The following is a 16,207-nucleotide window of genomic DNA, read 5'->3' as shown; positions in this document are numbered from 1 at the left end:
AAGGTTAATACTCCTGTCTTTGCATATATTTATATAGCGTTGGTTAACCAAAATATTGTGAAGGCTTTTTGTATGTAAAACAACTTAATACATTAAAGGCTGACATCATACATATATTTCTTCCTCTTTCATATCTATGAAATCAAAATTGCTTCTTTTCCACAGCTTATGCCTACCATATGTTTACGGTTTCACTCCTTTTCTCTATTTCTGTTCAGTATTAAAAGCAATGCCTTTAAATTTGATCAGGGCTAGAGAACCTATGTATAATATTTATACTGTCTCCTATATCAAGTGATTTCCAGGTAGCTTGCACTCCTTATTTGCTGAACTTCAGCTCCTGTTAACCCTAAACAAATTGGCTACTGGTGAGGCATGGTGAGAGCTAGAGTTTTACAATATATGGAAGTCCACAAGATTTCCCTAGCAATTTGGACCCAGGACTGATTATGTACATGTAATCTTCCCTGTATAATGACATGTCTCCTGTAGCAATATCTCAAAACACTGATAGTTCTACATATAAGCAAGCAAGAATCACCTGCATTTGTTGATGTAATGCCTTTTTCATCCAGAAAGGCAAACTAGGAAACAGATAATAATTTATATTGGAGCTTTGGTAGATGGTGGTTGTCTGCAGCTAAACTTAGTGCCTAGTATATATTAAGAGGATGCTGGTGTGTCCTGTGTCAGGGATGCTTTATTCTCAAGAAAATATGGGGTTTGGTGCTGGAAGGCTAGTGAAATAATTCCCCATTATTTCCTGTTCTGTCTCATATACACAAACATGTGCATACCGCCTATCAGTAACAAAGCTTTCTTACTGGAGAAGAAACTTAACCTCTGAAAATGCCTTTTACAATTTACACTGTTATTTTAAGATTTTTAATTCACTCTCATACTCCATTTCAAATCAGTAGTTAATTCCCATCCATACTTATGTTCAAGTTGAGAGCTGGTTTGCGGACCAAAATTATAGAGTTTGATATGACCCATGGATAAGCTGCGGGTCATTCCATGAAAAGGGAAAAGCACCAATACTGCCTTGTGGCCAGCTGCCCCGGCTGCCACCACTGCTGTTTCACTGCCCAGTCATTCAAAAGGCCATAAATGGTGCTATGGTGGGAAAGTATTTATTTATTTATTTATTTAGGGCATTTATATCCCGCCCTATCTCACCTCCGCAGAGGGACTCAGGGCGGCTAACAATCGGCACAGCACAGTGCCCACAATAGGAAAAGCGTAAATATACATAATATAATAAAAACAGTATAAACACAATATAAAACATTAAAATACATCACCGAATTCAGTCATCATCCTAAAAATGGTCCATCATAGTCCATTAAAACTGTAACTTTGCCAGCAAGTCAGTCTAGTCCACAAAGACCTGATCCCACAGCCAGGATTTCACTTCTTTTTTTTCTTTTTTTTTTTTGGAAGGACAGGAGAGATGGAGCAGATCTGATTTCGTTTGGGAGTAGAAAGTGTTAGTGCTCCTTGTAGGCTCTCCCAGGATGGAGTAAGCTCTTGCCTTTCACCACTCTACTCAAAGAAAGGGATGGTTTCCTTTGAAAAAAAATTAAGGTTGCAATACTGATGTTGACCCAGGGATAAGGTGTTTTTTTAGTTGACTTTTGAACTAAAATTTTTGGACTTATACATGGGTATGTACAGTAATTGACCACCGTTGGTAATGCTGTTTCACATACATACATTTGTGTTGAAAGTGTTGTTTCCAATGAACACAAAATACCATTCTATGCAATCATAAATAGTTTATCAGCATGTTCAATGGGTCTTTTAACTGGCACATACCTGCACAATAATTTCTCTCACTTTCTTATGTTTTTAGTGTCAAATATTACTAGCATTTTTTATTAAAAGCTATATGTGGAGTCATTTTAGTCCTTAGTATCCCAGGCACAGTTGAAGCACAGATCCATGGAGAACCAGTGACTTTCTTGTCAGGAGTCCAGTGAATCTGCTCTGGTTTTTATTCCAACTTTTAAAAAGCTTTCCAATGTACCAATCTGTCCCCAAAATACATTTAGCACTTTAGATATCTCCGGTAATTAAAACACAAAGCTAATTCATTAATGTGGAAGTCTCCTATGGCCCCTGCCTAGATTGCACTGATTTTGAGATATAGAAATATAAGTGCCATTTGGAGATATTGAATCAAAATAGCAGCCCAGATAATTTATTTCTGGGCAAATGGCTTTAAATGCATTGTCTGAATAAAAAGAGATATGCAGCTATTTCACAGCAATGCTGTTAATTCCAGGCATCATTTCACAAGACACAGCTTCAGTTTATGACCATATTTTAACCTTGCCTCAAATTTCTTACATGGGAAGGAAATGCTGAACATGACATGACTGAGATGCTTTTACACATAAACAAAAGGCCATTTGATTCTGTAGAAATATTATCTTGTCCTTGCCTACTTAATGCCTCCTGTTTTCCAAGAAAATATGGTTTAAAAGTGTCTGTACTATTAATGAATCAGTCCATTTACTTCAAAGATCATGGGATTAGTGCTTCAAGTCATGTTTAATTGTGCGATTAAACACAACATGCGATCAATTATATTCTTTTTGGAAAACATTTCATTGGAAAGAACTCATCTTGATTCAATGCCACCACAAAATCATTAATTCAAGTCCATCCTAACCAGTGGCGGTGGTTGATTCAATGTCAGAGAAATGCTGAATCCAATCTGAATTTTAAAGGAGCTATTCAGAGTGTTGGCCATATAATTAAAGGTTTTTAGGGCCTGAAATCCAAAGCAGGTTCACTGACATGGAAGCTACCAGGTCTTGGATGAGCAGTCTCTCTGCTTCAAATAGTCCTCCTTTGTAATCTCATCCATCATGAAGCTGAGTAATTTAATTCCTCTGAGTAGAGGTGAAGTCTTTCAGAATGGATGAAGATGTAAAAGTGCAAGATTTCATAATTATGCATACTCTGTACTTTGATGAAAAAGCATCTTTGGGAAACATCAATTTGAGTGGAGAGAAATATATTATGTAGATTTGCTCATCTGTCTAAATAAACAAATGCATATTTAATTGGTGGAAATAAAGGTCATTTATGTTGATAATGTTGCCCTGTACTCTTTAATCAGGCAAAACCCCTAACTATTTCTCAAGACTGCTGTTTAATGTTATCCTCCCAGCTAATGCCCATTCTGCTTTTTGCATTTTGCTCAAGCACCAAATGCCATCAGGGTGAGCAAGACTTCTTAGAACAGCACCATATACTTTGTTGTGCTTTGCTAGGATTGCTGCCTTTCTTTCCTAATTTCTTGCTTGAAATAGGATTTTGCTTGGCTTCTTTGTTATCACTGCATTTGTGTCCTCCATTGACCACATCAAACTCAATGGGGGCGATTTGCTAGAAGTGTGGTTTCTACATGAAATCAGGCTAGAGTCATTCTTGAGCACTCCATTCCTGGCCAAAAGCATTGCTTATGTAACACTGTCTTGATGCTTTCCAACCACCACTTGTGGCAGCAGATGAGGTCATAGGACCAGAAGGGGAAATGTTGCTGTGGCCTTTGTTTAATGATGCCTGATATAAGAAACTCATCAGTGAAGGAAATGGCAGAGGCTAATGAGCAAGTGAATTATTTAAATAGAATTAAATAGGTTGTACTAATAGGGAAAGCTGCTGTCAGCTATGAACACTTGAATTTGTAAGAAAGCACTTGCCAGTGTGGCAAAGGCCTCTTTATCTATATCCAAATGATCTCAATATTCTGATTACATGATTTCTGCGATATGGGATGAGATTCTCATTTTTCCAAGTAAGACAAAAGAATTATAACTGTAGAGAAATTTAAGTTTCATGCAATTGTCTTGATCTGGGGCCCTTCTTTCAGCTGGACTGTCTTTGTCATTCTTTAGTTCTATTATCCAATGTTCTCCTGAAGATATGGTTTCAGATTACTGCCTAAAGTGAGGACTGTTTTCAGAGTTTGGAACGGTATTCTCCAACCAGCAAAAGTATTCTAAGAATTGCCCTTTTCCAGGCACTGGGTGTTTTGGACACAATTCAGCTCAAAGAATAATGGGTGTATGGGAGTGCAAATGTGTTAGAAATTACTTCATGGAGTTGAGAAATTGCATGAAGATGAGAACACATTCTTCATTTTGCCAGGATGGGATTTAACTCAGAAGCAGGTTAAAACACTTTGTTACTGCCTTGATCCAGTCTTTAGTTCCTTCAGAATCATATCTAACCTCTCTGTCCTTCGATGGAGCCCTGTACAGTGAAACCGATGTGGTATATTGATATGTGCATGCATCATGTTGTGGAAGGTGTTGTCCCATTGTGGTTACAATTTCAGTGGAACAGTGAATATCTTGTTGGGCCAAGTGCCCTTTTATCCAGAAAAGGAAATTTGGAGCTCTTTTGTCCTGCTAGCTAACTCATTTTCCTTTGCTCTAGGGTGATGCTACTAAGTCTGATTCTGATGGTGAGCTTTTTCCTCATGCTCTGGAAGAAGATTGTGGACTTAAGAAAAACTTCTCAAATCCAGCCTGTAAGTGACAATACTGGATGCCTCATTGACCTACCTTTTCAGTTTTTTATGAATAAATAGAAGAACTGTCTAATTCAGGCATCCTCCAGCTGTTTGGGACTTCAACTCCCAGAATTCTTGACAATTGAACAAGCTTGTTAGGGCTTCTGGGAGTTGGAAGCCCAAACAGCTAGAAGGCCACAGTTTGAGGATGCCTGGTATAATTCAAGGGTAGGGAACGAAGATATCCAAAGGTAAATAAGACAGAGGAAGTGGAATATAATGCCTTCTGAATGTAGACATTTGTGAAGTTGATGATAGAAGAGCAGGAGAGATGAGAAAAGAAACTCCGTGAGAATGAAAGTTCAGATAAAAGATGGAAACTGGCGTTGCATATCTCTGGCAACAAAGGAGAACTTATATGTACTATATTATTTTCCCCTTCAGTGATGGCTCTTTGTGACCACCCAGAACTAAAGAAGAACTTAACCCCTCCACTCATCATTCACACAGCCGCTACACCAATGCCCATGCCAAGAAGTGCCACCTATGGGGAAGCTGCTCAGGGCTATGATTCCCGAAGAGCCAGCAGCATCTCCATGGATCCTAATATATATGATCTCAAATCCCCGGTACGTGGGTTGTATTTCTTCTCATGCTCTCTGTTTTCATCTCCATAGTATTTCTACTTCTATACCTTCTGAGCTAGTATTTGGTGTTTTGTGGCCTAGCTATTGAGTGAGGGCCTGTGATGTGTTTACACTGTCCCTGCACTGATTCTCTTTGTGTCCCTTCTCTGCCTCCTCTCAGGTGAGTGCCCGGAGCTCTCCCCACAGTCCTTGGAGCGCAGGAAGCAGCTGGAACAGCCGCAGGTCGAGCTGGAACAGTATTGGGCGGGCTCCCAGCTTGAAACGCCGCAACCAAAGCGGAGAACGCAAATCACTTCTCTCAGGGGATGGGAAGCAGAGTTCTGAGGAAGGGGAAAGCTCTGATGAAGAGCAGTCCAGCCGGACTGGGAGCATTAATGGCTCAATACCTCACCGTATGGAGTCACTGGAGACCAAAGGCTCCTTTGACTTCCAAGATACCCTGCAGGTGCCTTCTCTTTACCGGACCAGCAGCATACACAGTAGCCGGAGCTCTGCATCGGAGCGTCAAGACTGCAATGGAAAAACCACTTCACGCATCCTGATACAACAGCTTCATCTGGAAGATGCTCTGCCTGAATGTGATGATGATGAAGGCAACTTGGTAAGTGAGAGCCAGTGTGTCTAGGTTTGTGCAGTTGGTTTACATATCTTTCTTTTTCCTTCCTTTAGAACTTCAAGGATAGTGTTTTCATTCTTGTTTGTTTATTTCACCAGACAACATCACTACTATATGTATCTGTAGGCTTTCATGCCAGTGTGGGGAGGAGGTGAATCCACTCTGGATTTTATTCTAAACTTTAAAAGGAGCGATTGTTTATGGTGATCCCAATGTTCCCCATCAGTCCAGCATCTCTTAATATTAGGAATCCAAACTGGATTAACTCTTCACTGAAATGTGAGCCACGAGCAACTACTAATGCATTTGACTGCACATTTTCTTTGGTCAGTGTGTGATTTAGAGCAGGGATTCTCAATTCTCTTCAGCGGTGAAGCTCTTTTAGAAGCAAAAGTTTCTCGTAGAAACCCCAAGAAATGTTTATATATTATATATTATATATAAAATATATGTATCAGTCATGGGTTGAACCAGTGGCAGATAGATGGAGAGTGTCTGTGTGAACTAATTCACAGAGTGGGAAGAAATATTTAAAAAATACAGTTTTTAAAATGAAGAACAATTTTAACCATCATAAACTTGACAATATTTCAGCAGAAGACCCCCAGGGTCATCCAGTCCAATCACCTTCTGCCATGCAGGAAAAACACAATGAAAGCACCCCTAACAGATGACCATCCAGCCTTTGTAATAATAATAATAATAATAATAATAATAATAATAATAATAACCATCCCTCAGCTGCAAAAGGCCATTCTCCTTGGATTTGCATGCATTATTCGCGGATACATCACACAGTCCTGTCTCATGCTCTAGAGCAGTCACTTTCTCATTTTTATTTTGTATACTTCTACCTCACCCTTCTCAACCCCCGAGGGGGGACTCAGGGCGGCTTACAAAATGGCACTATTCGATGCCTACACAATAATACAATAAACGTATAAAAACAGCAGTTAAACAGTTATAACAATTAAAACAACAATATAAATCACAGTCAAAAGCCAATCTCATGCACAGCATTCGCCAACTCAGAGTCCATGCTTCGTTCCACATTGTCTATTCCTATCCGTCATTGCAGTCCTTTATTTATCTGCCAGATTGCCCAAACGCCTGGTCCCACATCCACGTTTTTAATTTCCTTCTAATGGAAAGGAGGGATGTCGCTGATCTAATTTCCCCGGGGAGTGAATTCCATAGGTGGGGAGCCACCACTGAGAAGGCCCTGCTCCTTGTCCCCGCCAATCTCACTTGTGATAGAGGTGGGGCTGAGAGCAGGGCCTCCCCAGAGGACCTTAAACTCCAAGGTGGGACGTAGAGGGAGATGCATTCGGACAGATACACAGGGCTGGAACCGTATAGGGTTTTGTAGGTCAAAACCAGCACTTTGAACTGTGCTCGGAACTGGATCGGCAACCAGTGGAGCTGACACAACAGGGGGGTGATATGCTCCCTGTATGTCGCTCCGGTGAGCAATCTGGCTGCCTCCCGCTGGACTAATTGAAGTTTCCAAACAGTCTTCAAAGGCAACCCCACGTAGAGTGCGTTACAGTAATCTATCCGGGATGTAACAAGAGCGTGGAGCACCGTGGCTCTGGGGCAGTCACAGATATCATCTGAGTCCCTGTATTGACCAAGACCATGGTTGCCAAATTCATTCGGGATTATCATTCAGTCCTCATGTATAGTAGTTAGCAGAACTAACAGAGCACAACTGAGTGGGTCTCCTTCACCTGTTTGGCATGCAGTTTTGAAAGAGTCCGACATGTCAGTCCTTATAAAAAGAGCCTCGTGACACCTTCAAGATGAAGTGATTTATTTCAGTGTACAGTTCCATGAACCACTGACCACTGTTTAGGATACATCTTCTTAGTTATGAAAAAGAGGGCTGGAGACTATGAAGTCTTATGCTGGGGGGAAAAGGCATCATATCACAACCCAGTGATTCCGGCCATGAAAGCCTTCGACAATACAGCATATCAGTATCACACAATTCCTTTTTAAACATGAAGTATAGGGAAAGGCAAACAGATGTGGAGAGAGTGACAAGTTAGGATTTTCCATTCATCAGAGAGAGAGCTCTATACCGCACTCAGTCTGAAGTGGAGCATTTCTCCTTTTTTAAACTCTCATAGCAAATCCCCAAGCAAAGCAAAATTGTTCTCCTAGTCTCGTGGAATATAATTAATCTTTTACATTAATTTCAGTTTTTAAAAGGGACTACTTTTCAGGAAGCTCTTTTAGACCTGAGAGAGCTCATTTAGAAAATGTTAGTTAAAAACAATGGATGGCCATAAAATAGGAGGGGGAAAACATCTGCACTTCGATACTGATTAAGCAAACGAAGCTCCATTATCCTCCTGTATTTCTATGTGTCCAAGAGTCCCTGCAGTTTGCACAGAGATATTACAGGCATGCTTATGTAAATTCCAGTGTAGCTGTAAAGCACAGGACAACAATACATTCAGCAATACAGTGGATTACAAGGAGGGAGCTGCTTGGCCTGACAGGCATCTCAAGCTTCAGCTTCATCAAGTGCAGTTAGAGAAATTGTACAGGGCATCCATTAGGAAGGAACAAAGCCCCTGGGCACCCAGGAGATGCAGAATGTGACTAATCAAATAAAAACCTGCAGGCATCCTTCCTTGTACAGCCTTCGCTCCTGGAGGGGCAGACGAGGACTCTGGGGAATGTGTCTCCTCTCTGCAGTGCAGGTGAAAAACATGACGTGAACATCTGCACCTATTAGAAACAAATTCTAGAGGAGTTGCTGTGGCAATATCTGGATGAAAATACAATGAGCCCTGTAAGCTCCTTAAAGACCAGTCAGTCATTGTGGCTGAAGCTGTTTGTGGATATCTATTTCTAGATACAAGAAGGAGGCAGTGTCTTCTGTGCATGAACAAATAATCCACAAATCCAATGACTGGGAGAAGGGGTTTGCAAGTGAGATATTGTAAAAAGGCTTCAGATGTAGAAAAAGTAAAGATGCCATACTTGAATCGCTCAAAGGAAGAAAATAATTACTTATTTTCATGGGGTTTTTAATCTTGAAAAAATCTAAAATCTACATTATATTCCACCTTTCTGCTGGCATGGAACCCAAAGCAGCTAACTCACCAACTTAATAGATTAAGTTGGTGAGTTAAAAAGTTTGAGTCACCTTGAACATTCTTTGCTTTTGCGGCCTCATTTTTTTCCCAGCCCGGAAAAGAGTATCCTGGCAAGAACCAACCATTTTGAGTCTCCTTTGTGGAGAGAAAAAGCAGGGTATAAATTATCATCATCATCATCATATAGGGTTTAGATTGCAGAAAGGACAAATTGATCTCTTTGTCTTCCTGTCACGGTTCTCTGCCATCGTGTGCCACCACCCATATATTTGGCACCAGTGGAGACTTCCCTTAAAATTCAAATCAAAAGTTCAACAAGGAGGGCTTTTTTGCCAGTGCTGTGGCAGGTAATGTCCTTCTCCACTATTTATTTATTTATTTATTTATTTATTTATGACATTTCTACCCTGCCTTTCTCCAGCCCAACAGCGACTCAAAGCGGCTTACAGCCAGGCAGCCATTCAATGCCTTCAACAATATGCAGCTAAAACAACATTTAAAATAGCATTATAAAATACATACATTAGACATTTCAAAACATAAAACCAATTATCTTCGACTCGTTATCCAAAGTCATCGTCTGTTCCAACATTGCTCTGAATTCCCCTCTTTTTCGTTCTGTACAAAACATGCACATGTTATATTCAAGCAATTAATGTTGAGTCTTGTTTGGTCTTGAAATGTTGTGTCATTGGTTTCTTTACATTCCTATATATGATTTGGGTGAAGTTTTTCTCTCATCTCCATTCCTCCTATGTTGTTGTTGTTCATTCGTTCAGTCATCTCCGACTCTTCGTGACCTCATGGACCAGTCAGTCCAAGGTCAGTCCAGTCGCTTCAAGGATGCCATCCATCCATCTTGCCCTTGGTCGGCCCCTCTTCCTTTTGCCTTCCACTTTCCCCAGCATAATTGTCTTCTCTAGGCTTTGCTGTCTCCTCATGATGTGGCCAAAGTACTTCAACTTTGTCTCTAGTATCCTTCCCTCCAGTGAGCAGCCGGGCTTTATTTCCTGGAGGATGGACTGGTTGGATCTTCTCGCAGTCCAAGGCACTCTCAGAACTTTCCTCCAACACCACAGCTCAAAAGCATCGATCTTCCTTCGCTCAGCCTTCCCTAAGGTCCAGCTCTCACATCCGTAGGTTACTACAGGGAATACCATGGCTTTGACTAGGCGGATCTTTGTTGCCAGTCTGATGTCTCTACTCTTCACTATTTTATCGAGACTGGACATTGCTCTCCTCCCAAGAAGTAAGCATCTTCTGATTTCCTGGCCACAGTCTGCGTCTGCAGTAATCTTTGCGCCTAGAAATACAAAGTCTGTCACGGCCTCCACATTTTCTCCCTCTATTTCCCAGTTGTCAATCATTCTTGTTGCCATAATCTTGGTTTTTTTTATGTTTAGCTGCAACCCAGCTTTTGCGCTTTCTTCTTTCACCTTGATTAGAAGGCTCCTCAGCTCCTCCTCGCTTTCGGCCATCAGAGTGGTGTCATCTGCATATCTGAGGTTGTTAATGTTTCTTCCAGCAATTTTCACCCCAGCTTTGCATTCATCAAGCCCCGCACATCGTATGATGTGTTCTGCATACAAGTTAAAAAGGTTGGGTGAAAGGATGCAGCCTTGCCGTACGCCTTTCCCAATCTTGAACCAGTCTGTTGTTCCGTGGTCAGTCCTGACTGTTGCTACTTGGTCCTTGTACAGATTCCTCAGGAGAGAGACAAGGTGGCTTGGGATGCCCATCCCACTAAGAACTTGCCACAATTTATTATGATCCACACAGTCAAAGGCTTTAGAATAGTCAATGAAGCAGAAGTAGATGTTTTTCTGAAACTCCCTGCCTTTCTCCATTATCCAGCGGATATTGGCAATCTGGTCTCTCGTTCCTCTGCCTTTTCTAAACCCAGCTTGAACATCTGGCAACTCTCGCTCCATGTATTGCTGGAGTCTTCCTTGCAGGATCTTGAGCATTACCTTACTGGCATGAGAAATAAGGGCCACTGTACGGAAGTTTGAGCAGTCTTTCGCATTTCCCTTTTTTGGTATGGGGATATAAGTTGATTTTTTCCAGTCTGATGGCCATTCTTGTGTTTTCCATATTTTCTGGCATTCCTTCTATATCAACCATCAAATGGCACTGGTGGCAGTGGATAGCATGGTATGTTACATGGGGACCTTTGAGAGTATAACTTATAATTATTGAAAGCTGCAATAATATTGCTCATATACACGTAAAAACTATATTGCCACAGAGTTTGAATTGAGTGCTGGAAGATCATAACTAAGTGGAGCCTTGGTTCTCATTGTGTAATTGTTAATCCTTGACACAATGCACTCTGACCTGCACTCATGGACTAAATCTCTAATTGTCTTATAATAGAGCGGGAGCAGGAACACTGGTGGGTAAAAGTCTAAAGTGAAGCAAAGAGATTGTGACTGTAATGAAAATATGACTTGAAACTTTTTAAAGGGGGCAGGGAGTTGGTCCCAACAAGATCATTTGTTGGTATCCCCTCCATTAGAGTTTTCTGATATCCATTAAAATTAGTGGGACTTTGAGCAATATATTCTTGCTGTCAGTGCTGCAGAAAATAATGGCTTGATAGAAAAAAATGTATACCCATAGCATTTCAGTTTGCAAAGCTTAGTGATTTGTTTTGTAGCCTCACTTTTGTCCTTGGAAAGTTGGTTTGGAAACTTCTTTCCTTCTCCTGTAAGATGCTATTTGCTTTCTTTTTTCTCTCACTATTGCAGCACATAGTGTAGGAGCCCCCCGGTGACACAATGGGCTAAACTTTTGTTCCAGTAGAACTGCTGACCGACATTTTAATGGTTGTAATCTGGAGAGTGGGGTGAGCTCCCATCTCAGCTCTAGCTTCCCATGCGGGGACATGAGAGAAGCCTCCCACAAGGATGGTAAAACATCAAACATCTGTGTGTCCCCTGGGCAACATCCTTGCAGACGGCCAATTCTCTCAAACCAGAAGCAACTTGCAGTTTTTCAAGTTGCTCCTGACACGAAAAAAAATGACATGTGTCATGTTTTAGGTTTTGCTCTTTTTCTTTGGCATCTATATCTATAAATTTCCTACTGGCGTCCAACGGGGAAGCAAAACTCTAAAACCCCTCCACAAAACTCTACCAAAATTGCCATGCCCCAAGGACAACCCACTAGGTACAAACTAATCCACTCAGAAATCAAAACCGCACAACAACAACCACAAAAAACGGCAGAACAACTGAGCATGCGCACTGGCGCAAACTCCCCGGCACACGCTCACACACATGGCCCCTCACCTCCCCCCCCCCCGCGCGACACACACACACACACACGCACGCGCGCGCCCTTTCCTCCACTCAAAAAACCCCCAAAGAAAAGGCAGACACCCCAAAAATCCACACAAGGGAAGAGCTGCCATTACAGCATTGAGAGCCAAGTGCGTGCGCACCCATGGCCATATAAACAGAACTGGCACAGCAGGCAGCACCGAGTTTCCTCCCTCACGGCAGCATACTCGGGAGCCTATCCCGCACACATGGCCACACACATACACACAACTTCGCCTTCCCCTTGCTCTTTGCTTTTTTCTTTTAAAGGTGAGGCAAGCAGGCGCAAAAGAGGCATTTTTTCCTGACGGTTGTGTGTGAGTGAGAGAGGGGGGAAGGAATCTCCCCGCAAGGCTTGCAAGCCCTCCTCCTTTCTCCCTTTGGGCAGCTTCCTCTCCTTCTCATTCCTCCTTCTCCTGCCTCTTTCCTTCTCTCCCTCGCTCCTTCCCCTTGAACTTCCCAGGCGATCTCCATGGCGCCATGACCCCTTCCTCTTCACCTTCCTCTTTGCATGCTGTGGCAACGGAGGAAAGAGAGAAAGGAAGAAGGGGGGAAAGAAAGAAGGAAGCATGGGAAAGAGGGGAGAGCGCGCCTTGCACAGCCCGGGGGGTAGAGAGGTAGAGAGAGGGGGAGAGAGAGGGAGAGGTAGAGAGAGAGAGAGAGGTAGAGAGAGTGAGGTAGAGGGGAAGAGAGAGAGACGGCGTTTTCCATAGACACCTCCAAAGTCATGTGGCCACTGGCATGACTGCATGGAGCACCCTTACCTTCCTGCCAGCGTGGTGCCTATTGCTCTACTCACATTTGCATGTTTTTGAACTGCTGTATGAATTGAAAATCATTCTATCTATCTATCTTTTACAACTTGGCAACATACACATGTTGGCAGAACAACAGTGGACGCATATGGGAGTGTGGAGTTGTGAAAATATAGTGGAATTAATGCACATGCAAGATCATTCCCACAATAACCCCTCAAGACATACACTCCACCAGAGCCACTTATTTCCCGCGTGACTGTGTGTATTTGAGGGGAGAGTTGAGGAAATATAGTAAAATTAACATCCATGTAGGTATTCTCCACAACTTCCTTTCAACATAGACATTGCCATATTATCCACACCCATATGTGTATGCGTGTGTGTGTGCATGCACTATATCTCCTCCCAAAGAAAGGAGACAAAGAGGGAGGTAAGGTTGGCCACAGCAACGCGTGGCGGGTACAGCTAGTTAAATATATATTAGCATCATTAGAATCTCCTGATCAGGGTAATTATTTAATTTCCACTGACTGACTCTATAAGCAACTTCTCTTTAAAAACAAAAAGATAAGAAAAATACCACCCTGTATCAAAAGGAATGAGGCATATTTTTCATCCAGCAAATGTTGCTCTTCAGTACACATATTCACATCTGGATCAACAGTGATTTTGTTTACATTAGGATATTGCAGGTTCTTCTCAGAGCATTTACTACTAGATGTATCTGTTGCAGTGCTCTGTTTCCCCACATCTTTATTCATGCTGGCCAGGTGTGCCTTCTGATGTAGTTGTGATTTGAAAAGCATAATTGAGGCATCACTTTGAGTATAATATGAACTCCACAAGCAATCAAGCTGATTGTAAGCAAGCCTGCAACTCTGGACCTTCCAAGGAAAAGTTCTCAGAAGTTGGGCTAGAAGGAACCCTTTAAAAAGTAGGAGGAAGGATTATAACTTGCAGAACTGGGAATCTGGATATGCAGTGACTTCTCCTGGGCCAGCCTAACTCTCTGAATAGGGGTCAATTCATCTTTGAGTTAATTATTATGCCTGCATAGTATTACTATGCCTACAGATGATAAGTACTATGCCAGTTGATAGTACGTAGTACTGTAGTTAGTGTTGAAAGCACTGTGTCTTTCACTGCATTATCACTGCATTATCTCAATGTGTACCCACTGACATCTCTGCCTAAGCAAATATTTAGCCAAGTCCAAGTGTCATTTCTTACCAAACAAGTTATATGGAAAGGGACAGATGAAAAGGGGATCTCACCCACACCCCTTTTGTCATCTCATTTGAGTGGCTTGCTTGAAACAATTACACAAACCGAAAATATCTCTGGCATTAAAATTGGACTGGAGGGATATAAAGGGGGCATTCTAGGCTGCTGACACATTCTGATTTAACTACAAATCCTCAAGATAAATACCAAGCAATGCTTTGAATCATAGATGCCTTTGGAAAATATTCAAATTACAAAACTATCTGGACCAAGCTGTAGCTATTACTAGATATCCCCAGGGAGGCCTTCTAGCTAGGACGTCAAGTGGACATAACATCTTTAAATAGCCCTGCCTAATTAAGCCAGTTTGACTGGTATTTGGGGATTAGATGCTCCATAGTGGAAGAAGGGAAGGAGGCCATCGGCCATCAGGTCATATTGGGAGTGGGGGCAATTCCCTGTGGTGAAAAATAAGCTTGATCTCTACACAAATCATAAATTTCACTGTGAAGCAAATAAATGATGTTCAAGTCTACATTTATCATTGTTTTCCAAATTGTCTTTAACTTGCTTGACAGACTGTTTTCTCATTTCAAAGTTCAGTTTGTCACCGTATTTTCGTTACATGCACATTTTCTCCGTGAGGCTAATGAGCAATTTAGCTGAGCTCATGGCAAAAAAGGATGCAGGTGTGTGTATGTATATATACACACATACATACTATGCCCATACATGCGGTACGACTTCAGTATCAGTGAGAAATATACTCCCGGACTTTGTGTGTTTACATGAAATTGCAGAAAATAGTGAACCCTATTGTAATGAAGGATTTCTGGCCCAATAATACCATTAAGTCATGCTAGAGAATATACAAAATACCTATTTAGGATATGTTTTAAACGATAGCGTGCATGAAACTGTGGATATTAATCCTCTTTATAGACCATTAAACTGTATACTTGTAATATGAACTGCTGTGTGACTCTGCCCTCCATCTCCAGTTGCTAATGTTTGTAAAAGTAAATCTAAACCTATTCTCCTAAGTGCCAAATAGCCTCATGGATTTTTTTTTAGTTTACTGGTTACTTTTAAAAGGTCAAGTGAAAGATGAGTTGGGTTGGAAGGGCTGAGATAGATGATTCATAATAATGTGGTTTGGCTTTGGAGGCAACTATACAATTAATTTCCAGGAGAGACTCAGTTGTGATCAATGGGCACAAACAGGGTATTATTCCCTGGTACACAGGGGGAGGGGGGATATAGCTTGAGAAGCACTGGTGCATATCCAACTTTGATTAAGGATGGTTGGACACACCCAACTATAGCATGAAATGGCTTTCACCGATTTCTCTTGACCATCAGATGTGTCTTTTCTCCAAAGAGATGATTTAGCCATAGTTATTCATGCATGTGGTATCATTGATATCCTTGCTCAGTTCCATGCAACGCAGCTGCCCTAGCAGTTGTCCAAAAAGAGCTGCCAGGTTGTTTATTGGGATTCATCATGTCAAAACTATCCTTCCAATATTTCAGAACTTTGCCATTGGTTTCCAGGCACAATTCAAAATGCCAATTTTTTAACTGTTGAGTGCTAAATGTGTAGACAACAGAAAAGTGAGGAGTGTGATAATAATGCCCCAACACTGATCTTGTCTCTCTGGACAGGCAAATTTGGTGTGACTATTTCCATACATCCTTACAAAGGAGGAGGCTACAAGCATCTGTGAACAAGAAGCACCGATGCAGTGCACACAAGCCCCTGTCCAGCTCATTGTGATATTTTTTAAAATCATATATGCACAACCAACATTTCATAATGATAGAAAATTTCCTAGCTTAAAATTAACATTTTTATTTATTCCGTAAGGAGTGTGCAAGTGCCACAATGCCTAAAATAATACGGCACTTACAAGGACCACATTTTTGCTCATATTAGCTGCAGTTTTTATAGCACTTTCCAAACACATCTTTTGACTCCAGTGGGACCCCTCATGGTGT

At 41.5% G+C, this 16,207-nt stretch overlaps 1 protein-coding gene across 11 annotated transcripts in view; it reads left to right on the top strand.

Moving 5' to 3' along the window:
- CACNA1G (calcium voltage-gated channel subunit alpha1 G) overlaps positions 1–16,207 on the top strand; it is a 420,834-nt gene that overhangs the window by 301,828 nt on the left and 102,799 nt on the right. For all 11 annotated transcript variants that reach the window (XM_060764775.2, XM_060764774.2, XM_060764777.2 and 8 more), the window contains 3 exons: positions 4,456–4,549; positions 4,976–5,160; positions 5,339–5,779. In XM_060764775.2, coding sequence (XP_060620758.2) covers positions 4,456–4,549; positions 4,976–5,160; positions 5,339–5,779 — 720 coding nt within the window. The remainder of the gene's footprint in view (positions 1–4,455; positions 4,550–4,975; positions 5,161–5,338; positions 5,780–16,207) is intronic.

Source organism: Anolis sagrei, chromosome 2, assembly GCF_037176765.1.
Source record: "Anolis sagrei isolate rAnoSag1 chromosome 2, rAnoSag1.mat, whole genome shotgun sequence".
NCBI classification, from domain to species: domain Eukaryota; kingdom Metazoa; phylum Chordata; class Lepidosauria; order Squamata; family Dactyloidae; genus Anolis; species Anolis sagrei.
This window is presented reverse-complemented; position numbering and strand designations above follow the sequence as displayed.